This window comes from Alligator sinensis, unplaced genomic scaffold (assembly GCF_000455745.1).
Source record: "Alligator sinensis unplaced genomic scaffold, ASM45574v1 scaffold758_1, whole genome shotgun sequence".
In the NCBI taxonomy this organism is placed as follows: Eukaryota; Metazoa; Chordata; order Crocodylia; family Alligatoridae; genus Alligator; species Alligator sinensis.
Genome location: NW_005842457.1, coordinates 844972 through 855373, shown reverse-complemented (window position 1 = coordinate 855373; position 10402 = coordinate 844972). Strand labels below are relative to the sequence as shown.

At 48.0% G+C, this 10402-nt stretch overlaps 1 protein-coding gene across 2 annotated transcripts in view; it reads left to right on the top strand.

Moving 5' to 3' along the window:
* The first annotated feature begins 487 nt into the window (after positions 1-487).
* Positions 488-10402, top strand: part of LOC106722581 — an 87698-nt gene continuing 77783 nt past the window's right edge. For both annotated transcript variants that reach the window (XM_025212350.1, XM_014523187.2), the window contains exon 1: positions 488-1100. In XM_025212350.1, coding sequence (XP_025068135.1) covers positions 996-1100 — 105 coding nt within the window. In that variant the 5' untranslated portion in view covers positions 488-995. The remainder of the gene's footprint in view (positions 1101-10402) is intronic.

Below are 10402 nucleotides of genomic sequence, written 5' to 3'. Positions count from 1 at the left end.
GCGGTGGGGGGGTCGGAGAGCTGATGGATTCCCTGGATTTCAGGCCCTACCACGTGTGTTGCTTGCTGCTATAATGCATCATAGGCAGCAGTGTGACACTGTACAGCAGGATCAGACTGCATATGGGAGAGAAGAGTAGGGACAGTGCTAGCAGCAAACCACCTTGATGCTTTTCTTTCTAATTTTCCCTAGCTATAGAAACACTTCCTTCTGCTGCAGGGAATGATCTCTCCTGAAATCCCCATATGCAGACATCCCCCTTCAAAAGCTTATTGTGGGAGGGGGTGGACATGGGGGAACCTGTTATCTTGCCACTCCAGGATCCTCTCAGTGGCTTGGGGGGAGGAAGGGTGGCTCTGTGCCCCCTTCGGTTTCCCTTTAAATGGAAGCCCTGCCCACTGAAATTGACACAGTCCTCCTTGCCTGGCCAATGGGAGCCTTGGCTGGGTGTTCTGTTTGTTACAAGTTTCACATTGCTGGAAGACACAGAGGGAGAAATAGAGAGCCAGTGTGTGTGAGAGGGAGCGTGGATGAGGGGGGGAAGAGGGAAAAGGGGGGTGCGACAGAGAAAGAGAGAGGCGAGGGATGCCTGTTTGGAGCAGCAGGCATCAGCGGGAGAAAGAGATGGCATATTAGACCATTACCATGAGCAGAGCCCAGGGCCTGTGCTGAAGATCTGTTCCATCTCTTAATAAACATATTGCACCAAATGTCTCCTGTCCCTGGCAGGACCTTGCCAGCTGGTACCTTCACTCCTTCTGAAGCCTGAAAAAGCAAGGGAAGTTTAATTTTCCTTTTTTCTTTTCCCATTGAAAAGGGAGTTACATAGAAATATATTTTAAGGAGTGCGGGGGGAGGGAAGCAGGGGCAGAGCTGGAATCAGGAGAGCTGCAGATTTGCTCCTTTTAGGAGTTCTGTGTACCTGGAGGTGCTGAATGTGAGCTCTACTGAGTTCCCCCAAGCCTAGCAGCAGCTGTAGATGTGTGCCTGTGTGTATGCTTAACCCTTTCTTGGCTCCTGGGATTAATACCATGCTGAAGATCCTCACCAAAAAGCTCAGGAACCAGAGTTTGAATGAGATTCAGCCTTTCCAGCTCAAGGTAAGAGAAACTCTGGGCACTTTTATTTGACACCCTATAGTTAATTGATAATAGGGGTAATAAAAGCTATTAACTTTCAACATTCAATACTCTGGGTCAGTTTCCTCTTAACCAGCTCAGAGTGAGTCATGATAGGCATTGGCCTGTACTATATGAATGTTTTTAGCCTGTTACTTTGAACATAGGGTTGCCTTTGCCAATTCAGCTTGTACTAGAGAAGTGTGGGGGTGGCAGGGAATGGAGGCAGACTCATACAATTTTTTTAATCTAGTAATAGTATAAAGTAGTTTTAAGTGGTGCATATTTTCATGCTGGGTTAGTTACTTTGTAGGATGGGATAAGTATGTGTGTGCACATGTGCACATGCATATTTATATTGCTGTATATCTATTTATATTGCTGTTTATCTATATCTAATCACAGAGCAATGCCTAAAGATCTAAGCCAGGTGGAAAGTCCTTTCTTTTGAGTATTATTTCATTTCTCTCTGCCCTGGCTTTGAAGGCCTTAACCAGATAAAAAGTTTGCAGCTTGGCACACTTTGCTGATCAGTTCCTTTCTCAGCCTTTCTGCTTTGCTTCTTTCATTTTGAAAGGAAAACTAGGAACGGCAAGCTAAGGACAATGGATATCTAAGCCCTTTCCTGCAAAATGCAAGGAGGAATTTATTGACCACTTGCAAAAACATGGAACGGTGGTGGGACGAATACAAAAAGGGCTAGATTCTGATTTGGCGAAATCAGTGTAAATCTGGAGGAACCCCTCTGGGATCAGTGGGATCACCCTTGATGTACACTGGTGTCATTGAGGGTAGAGCCTGGTTTGAAAGCAAAGAAGGGTGCTGTGAAAAGTTGCAGGCCTTACTGCTTACCCTGGGAACTGGGGTCCCTTTGCACTGGCCTACAGTGCAGCCTTTTGTATGCATTTGTGCTTCTGTACCATAGCTCTGGTTAAGTGGACTGTAACTTTATGAGAAATGGTGCTGTTTTTTTCAGAGTGCTTTGTGCTCCATGCATCTCTTTCTTCTTTGATTGCAGATTCTGTTGCTTTTGAGGAAGGAGGGAGTACAACAGCCCTTAGAAGGGGAGTTTGTTGGGAGACAAGAGGGGCATTACTGTGGAGTTGTGATGGATTGATCCACTGCAGGACAGGCTCTGTGCAAGGGCAAGGGGGGTGGGGGTAGCTCTTGCTAGAGCTTTTTCTTCAGGCCTTTTTGGCTGTAACTACCTCTTGTTTTTACACCCTGTTTCTCATTCAGAAACCTGGAAGGTCTCTGGGGGCTACAAATTAGACATTCAGAACCCGTCTCCCATGAGGGCCCATAAAGCTTTTAGGAGTCTTGTTCACACAGAGAAACAAGTGTGCTTGTATGTGTCTGCATGTGTCAGCAGCCATTTTATTCATGCTAGTGCCAACTTTTGCTGTGCAAACAGGTGGGCTGCATTTTTGCTGGCCTATTGAAAACCCAGCCTTCAATTTGCAAGGTGTCTTCAAAGCCTGATGCTTAGGCCTTTGAAGGTGCCATTGCAACCTGGTGTGGTTTCTGCTACAATGACTGGCACAAATGTGCCTGGGCAGAAAGCCAGATTTTCCAAACTGTGGGTTCAAATATCCCTTGTAGGTCACAGGGGAATAATGAAGATGTTCAGCACCCCAAGGAGCGGGGATTTGCTTCAGCCCAGTGTTCTCAGCTGCTTCATGGGGCAGCATACTGTATGGTCCTTTGTGTGTCCAGCCAGATCTCTTAGCTCGAGCGGACTTGGAGGGAAAGTTACAGAAAGGACACATGGAAGGAGCTGTTCCTGTGTTGCACACAACACAGGGATGACAGTTGTGCCCGGTTTGTTGCACATCCACAGAGCTTCTGGTCCCAAACAAGCCCTTTATGTTTTAAACCCTTTACAAGTGTATCCGTTTCTCCTTGCCCTTCTGGATTTGCACTTTTTGTAGCATGCGGGATGCATAGACTGGTCTTATTTGGCTCAGATTACTTGCCCGAGGCTGTTTTGAAAATCTAGCTTCCAAGGTCTAAGGGTTTATGGTTGCAATGGGCTAAGCCTGAGTAGACCGGCTGGGATAAAATAAGAGGTGGTCTCCAGCCAGAACCTGAAACAAGCAACTCCTGAGGTTTTTGGGTTTTTTAAAAGATTGGCTGTTTTTTCCCCTCATCACCACTTGTGTCCACGCTTTCTGACATCACTGGAGGTATCTTAATCCAGGGCCCAGGCCATTGCTATATATCTAGCTGTACTGGAAGTAGGCAGTATTAAAGTCTGGGGAAACTGTTTTTTGGCATGGATTACCAGTTTGGAGAGGCTTTGGACCAGCACCTGTGCTTTTTGGTGCGTCTCAGAATAGAAGCTCTGAACACCTTACGCTCTCCTGTTGGCACCTCCTTTACTAAAAGGCTTTGCGCATTTGACCCCATCTCCCTAGTGGCAGGCCTTAGTGAGGATACGTGCTGCTGTCACACCAGGTGACAGACTTACTACTGGGCAGATGTTTCTGTTCTCAGCCTTGAAGTCCCGGGCTCTGTTTCTCCTCTCAGTGGTAACTTCATACCTATAACCACAAGTCCTTTACACAAAGCTCTTCCATATGCTTTCACCTGTGTTGCCCAGTGATCTGGCATTATTTGCTGGAGATGAGGCCTAATTCCTAAACTGAAATACAACTGTAGAGCTAAAGTCCCATCAGAATGCCTTGCTTGAGGTGTCATCTTTCATTACAGTTGGTGTTGGTGTCTGTCTGCTCTGAAGTAGCAGGGCAGGCAAGAGATCTCTAGGGGAGCAATGGGGAGTGAGGAAGGGAGTTTGAACTGGTATGTGTCCTACTGACTGAAGCAAAGGCGAGGTTTGCAAAGGAAAGGGACGGATTAAGAGGTTCTTTTTACATTGCATCCAGGCGCTGTTGGAGAAGAGATGTAGCCAAGCAGGCCTTACCCACTCTGTCACAAGCACCAAACTTGGAAATGCAGGGTTGAAGCTACTCAGTGGCACTCCCTGAATGATAGACAGGGGTCTCAACCTATAGGGGTTGGGCACTACAGTTCTGGGTTTGATGCATGCAAGTAGAAGCAGATGGGCAGGGCCTGCCGAGGGCAGTGCCACCCCAAAAGTGCTCTGAAAGTGGTGTAGACACCCATAGGGGCCAGGATACTCATTGTTAGCTGGGCCTCCATTAGGCTTCCAGTATTGCATCCCAAAAATGCATGGTTAGGCATCTAAATGATGGCAGTTATTTTCACCTCTGCTTGTTGCTGTGGAGGCTGCTGTGGGAAATTTAGGCCAAACTGTACAATGCCACTTTTAAACAAAAATATGCCTGAAAGTGGCACCGACCGTTGTACCTAGACACAGAACAAATGAGATACTGGTAACTAAACACACAAAAATGTACGGCAGTGACAGGAGAGTGGCTAATTCTGGCTAAACATATCTGCATTTCCACTTGCGGGACTTCTTTTGTTCATACAGATGCCTTTTTTTTTCATCCACAGTTAACTGTTTGTGCCCCTGCGGGCAGATTTAGTATGAATGGGTTGCATTTCAGGAGGGTTGCCAACCTTGATTGCAAGCTGTTTGGGGCAGGGAGTGTCTGTCAGCTGCATGTCTGTACAATGGCCATTGAACCAGGGCCTTGATCAGTGCCCCTGGGTGCTATCACAATGACATGCTTGGTCTATGATGTACAGAAAGCAATTTGTCAGACGGTGCGATTGATGCAACCGGCTAAGCCTTTTATTGATGCTGTGGCAATACTTAACTTCATGGACACAGTGATTCCCGAATCAACAGCAAAAGTAATATTTGAACCTGTAAATATTTTTGAATGATTCTGTATCTGGAAAATTAATTTCTGTTCTGAATGTAGTTGCTCTGTTTCAGCCCATGAAGCGAAGCGGTACTCCTCTGGTGCTTTGTTCTAGTCTTAAATTTACAATGGATGCAGTATGCTGTGTTTGCTAGAGAAGTGACCACACCAGCTGCTTACCTTACAGGCCTACACCAACCCTAGTACATTCATTCCCTCCTACCCTCATATGGCAGAACCTCTTATTGGGGTTCTGGCTGCACTTTCCTCCTCACTTATGTATTTTCGCACACCCCATTTCCCCCCCCCCCAATTTGTAGGGGGCTACTATGTTACATGGTGGGCTTGGCCCATGCCTTAGACAGGACAAATAGGCCTACCCTCAACCGGTATAGCCATATCCTCACACACAGCAGTGCCCTTATTCCTTCAGTTATATAGTGACACTAAACGGTGGGGGTAGAGTATTTGCTTTCTGAGTTTTCTTGTAGCCTTGTTGTGTTGTGCTCAACTATCCCCTGGGCTCTTATCAGAGTCCTTATTCAGCTGGTGGAAATCTTGATCATTGTTTCCAAAAGAGGTCATTCCTCTATCCCTTTCTGTTCCCTACTCATACACATTTAGCTCATCCCATCATGCAGAATTCACTTCCTTAAGATCACCAGGCTCAGCTGTAAAATCATAACCTTCTTTATTCTTGGTTGGAAACTTTACACAATACTTTGGTTAATTTTTCATTTCAAGAATTACATTTTGTAAGGCAAGAACCCACAAGATACATGCCTAGATTTAAGCTTAGGAATACACGTAGGGCAGAATTCTGATTCCCTTTTTTGCATCTAAAAGGCAGTTTTTATGGCCTTTTTGGCACTTACGTGCAGCTAGCTATATTGGATAAAATGAAGCAGGGAAGTTTCTGTTCCGTGGGAAGCATGGCTACAGGGAAGAACCCAGGCCTGTTTCCTTCCAGGGCAGCAGCCACCTCATCAAGCCACAGACACTAGTGTGAATACAACCCTCTGGCCCCTCATCTCCTTCACTTGGCTGTCCAGGGGACCAGCTTCAAAAGAAGCATTGGATAATGCCTGCCCTGTGGCATGGTGGTTAGAGAATCCCATTGTTGCTTGACTTCAGAACCTGGGAATTTAAGGATAGTAAATACTGAAGGACTGGGAAAAACATCCTGAGAAATCAGTAAAGCTATCCCAAGTTATACCTCATGAAAATACAGGTGGGATCTTTCCAAATCAATTTATTTATCCACATGTCAAGTAAAGTCCTCAGATACTGACTCATGATTTTTTTTAACCCTAGACCAGGGGTCAACAACATATGGCCCATGGGCTGGATGTAGCCCGCGGGGCTTTAGGGCTTTCCCTTTGCCCATGTCTATACTGAAGTTGGGCAGTGAGGAGCTGTGCCCTTACTGCTGCCATTCCTCCTAACACTCCTGCTGCCTCAGCTGCAGTGTGGGCCCAACTTCTAGCCAGTGGGGAGCTGTTCCAGGGTCAGGCAGCTTCCAGCTGTGTCTGTACTACAGCTGGGAGGCAGGTATGGGGACGGAGAAAGAAGTAGCAGCAGCATGGACACAGCTTCCAGCTGCCTGACCATGGCTCAGTTCCCCACCAGTTGGAAACTGCATCCACACTGATGCTGGGGAGCAGGGGGTTGGGAGAAGAGGCGATGTGGGTGCAGCTGCCTGGCCCTGGCACGGATTCAGGCAAAGCCCCTTGCTGATGATGCGCTGCTAAAACCCCCTGGCCCATGTTGGATTGGCAGGGGCAGATTAATGCATAGGCTCACGGGGCCTGGGCCCAGGGGCCCCTGCCAATCAGGGACCCCCTGGGACACTTGGGCAGCATGGCCCAGGTAGGCACCCCGGCTGCGGGCATCTGGGGCAGGCAGCATGCGCCTCCTCCCCTCCAGCTAGGACAGGGCTCCCTGTGGGCAATGGCAGTAGCTTCCTGGGGCCGTCTGCCAGGAGGCAACATGGGCAGCCCTGCTCCTGCTCCCACTCCCACTCCCACTCCTTGCAGGTGGCTGCAGGCATCAGTGCTGCTGGGAGAGGATGGGACAGCCCTGTCCTGCCCTGGGGCTGGCAGAGGGGCAGGTGGACAGCTGGAGGCAGAGCTTGTGCCCCCCATCCCCCTTCCAGCTGGCTCTGGCCCCAGCCCGTCCCACAGCCCTGGGGGACCACGGTTCTGGCTGCGTGACACCTGCCAGGCGGAGGGGCCAGGCTGGGGCCAGGGTCACCTTCACCTGAGCAGCACTTGCACCCCCTGGTTCTTCCCAGACATGCCAAGGAGGCCAGGCGGGCCCAGCCATGGCCCCCTGGCAGGCACAGAGGAAACCTCTCTTCACTTGGTTGGGGGGCCTCCAATTTTCTGTTTGCCCAGGGCCCCAATAAGTCTTAATCTGCCACTGTGGACGAAAGTGAGGTTGATTCTACTGCTTGTAAAGGTTGCTCACTGCTGCACTAGACAATTAAAAAACCCCCGCTAGGATACTTTTCATTTTGGTTTGGTGTGTGGTACATTTCTTCTTAATTTTCTTTTCTGGCAGCATTTCTGTGGATCCTAGGTGTTGTAAAACTTTCTGCTTTTTAACAAAATGTTTATGTTTTGGCCTTGGATCACCCTGACCAGGCCTATTTAAGAGCTAATGTGTGGACATAATGACTACAAAATCTGCTAGGTCAAATATAGATGCACCATTACAAGCCAACATGGAGCAACACATATCATATGTTTACCGTAGCTATTTCCTTTTCTAACTATCAGAATAAGAAGTGTATAAAGGGAAGGCAGGACAGAGTACATGTGACTGGAGGTCCACTAGGGCAGTGGGGCAAGCTTTTTTTGGCTGGTGTGATGCACAGTAATCCCTCCCTAAGTGTTACTCTAATCCTCTTATCCTACCCAATCTGCTGTTCTGCTTTCTGCTCCCTGTGCCTTGCTCCTTACTTGATCTTATGCTCTGCTTTCTGCTCCCTGCCCAATATATCACTGTGCTGCTTCCCTGCTGTATGTGCCACACACGGAGGCTGCCCGTGCCACTTGTGGCATGTGTGCTGCTGGTTGACCACCTCTGCTCTAGGGGATTAAAAGAAGTTGACAGCTTCACAGTGGTATCCTGTTGTTCCTGGGAGAGAATGCCCCCAGGGTGAAAGGACATGTACAAAATTATATTCCTTTCCCAATCTGAGGGAAAGAAGGATAGGCATGAGAGTCCTCTTCTCTCTTCCCCTGCCCCCTCCCCCAACCCCATGCGCCCTCATTAGCTTAACTTAAATTCCTCAGCTCCTGTATGCTGTCATTTCTGTTAATAATATAAATTTAGATGCATATAATGTCTTGTATTTCATAGCATTCTGTGGACTGTGTGCATACAAGAGTTGGGGTGCAGCCCTCTGTAGGGTGGAGTACAACAGCCAGCTGGCACACAGCATGCTGCACTACTGTGTGAAAGGACAAAGGACACTTGGACAAAAAACAACTTCTTAAAAAAAATGCCCTGGGCTCTGTAATGTCTATACAGAGCAGACAAAGAACTTGGTTTCTAAGATTTCCATGTAGCAAGCTGCATTGATTTGCCTTGGGGAGCTGATGAATTGAGCTGATACTGCCTGGATTTGAACCTCTGGTTTCAATGCAGATCAATGGGTTTGGCCTGATGATTAGAACAAGAAGGGGTCCCCTCCAGCTTGTTTTATTCAGAAGACCTCCACCTCCTACCCATTCCTGATCAGGTCATTTTAATTCTTCACATTATTTTCCGGCTGAAGCAGGCTTTTGGGTTTTTTTTTTTGGTTTTTTTTTTTGATTGATGATTTTTCTTATCTGCATTGGAGGCCACAGTTTGCAGCTTTGTACATAGGCACGAGGCTAAAGAGGAAACCTTTGAAGGGGTACTGCCTTCATTGAATGGGGAATTTCCGGTCTGAGAAGGGAGTGCCAGCAGGCCAGCTGGTTGCTCCAAAGTGATGGCAAAGTGTCTGCATTTCAGCTTGGGGGAAGGTGAGAAATCCTCCTTGCCCTGTCACCTAATTATTACACATGAAACAAAGCTTTTATCACAGACAGTTGTCTGAGATCAACTTTGTTACTCACGAGCATGACACAAGACAACATGGCTGCTAAGAACGCATACTGCCATTCGCACCCTGCCTAGGGACAGACATTATACATAAACCAGTTTAAGTGATCAGAAACTGGTTTAAACCTGGAACAGAACAGATATAAACTGCATATAAACCAATTTGAAAATGGCCGAAACTGGTTTGAGATAAACCTGGTTGAATGTAGTATCAGACTTAACTGATTTGGGTCAAGCCTGTTTATGCAATGTCTATGAGTGCTCAGCCAAATCTGAGTGGTCGCAAAGCTTTCTCTCGTGCGTGGATGAGCTCTATCTGACGCAGGAAGTATACGGGCTGATGAGAAGTAAAGCACTGCTCGACCTGGTACTAGCAACTGGGGATGACCTAATCAGTGACCTAATGATTGAAGGGAAGCTGGGTGACAGTGACCACGAGCTGATCACCTTCACCATCCGCCATAAAGCTGGCAAGTCAGTCAGTAATACAGAAGTCCTCAACTTCAGGAAAGCTGACTTTGACAAGTTCAGGAGGCTTGTCAGTGAGGCCCTAAAGGGCCACAACCCAAAAGGGAGGGGAGTTCAAGATGAGTGGTTGTTCATCAAGCGAGCAATCCTGGATGCTCAAGCAAAGTTTATCCTGTTGCGGAGGAAAGGCAGCAAAAGGGCACAGCAGCCCCCTTGGCTCTGCAGGGAACTAGCGGACCTCCTGCATCTTAAAAGGAAGACCTACAAAGGATGGAGGACTGGAACCACCACCAAGGAGGAATACTCTGCTCTGGTCCGCACCTGCAGAGAGCAAACCAGGAAAGCCAAGGCTGTGATGGAACTCCAACTAGCTACAAATACCAAGGAACATTAAAAAGTCCTTTTTTAGATATATGGGGAGCCAGAGGAAAAGCAAGGGCAACATTGGACCCCTGCTCAACCAGATGGGGCAACTGACAACTGATGCCCAGGAAAAAGCAAACTTCCTAAATGGGTACTTCGCGTCAGTTTTTCACCAGCCCCATGGGACACCCCTGCCCACTGCTGGACAGGGAGGCCTGGGCAAGGGAGATTCCTTACCATCCATTAAAGCTGACCTTGTGAAGGAACACCTTGACAGGCTGGATACCTTCAAGTCAGCTGGCCCTGATGGTCTACACCCCAGGGTACTCAAAGAGCTGGCAGGCATCATATCTCAGCCCCTGGCACAGATCTTTGAGAACTCCTGGCTCTCTGGTGAAGTGCCCGATGACTGGAAGAAGGCCAATGTGGTGCCTATCTTCAAAAAAGGGAGGAAAGTGGATCCGGCAAACTACAGGCCCATCAGCCTGACCTCTATCCTGGGGCAGGTCTTGGAAAAGATTATCAAAGAGGCCATCCTTAACAGACTAGCTGATGGCAATATCC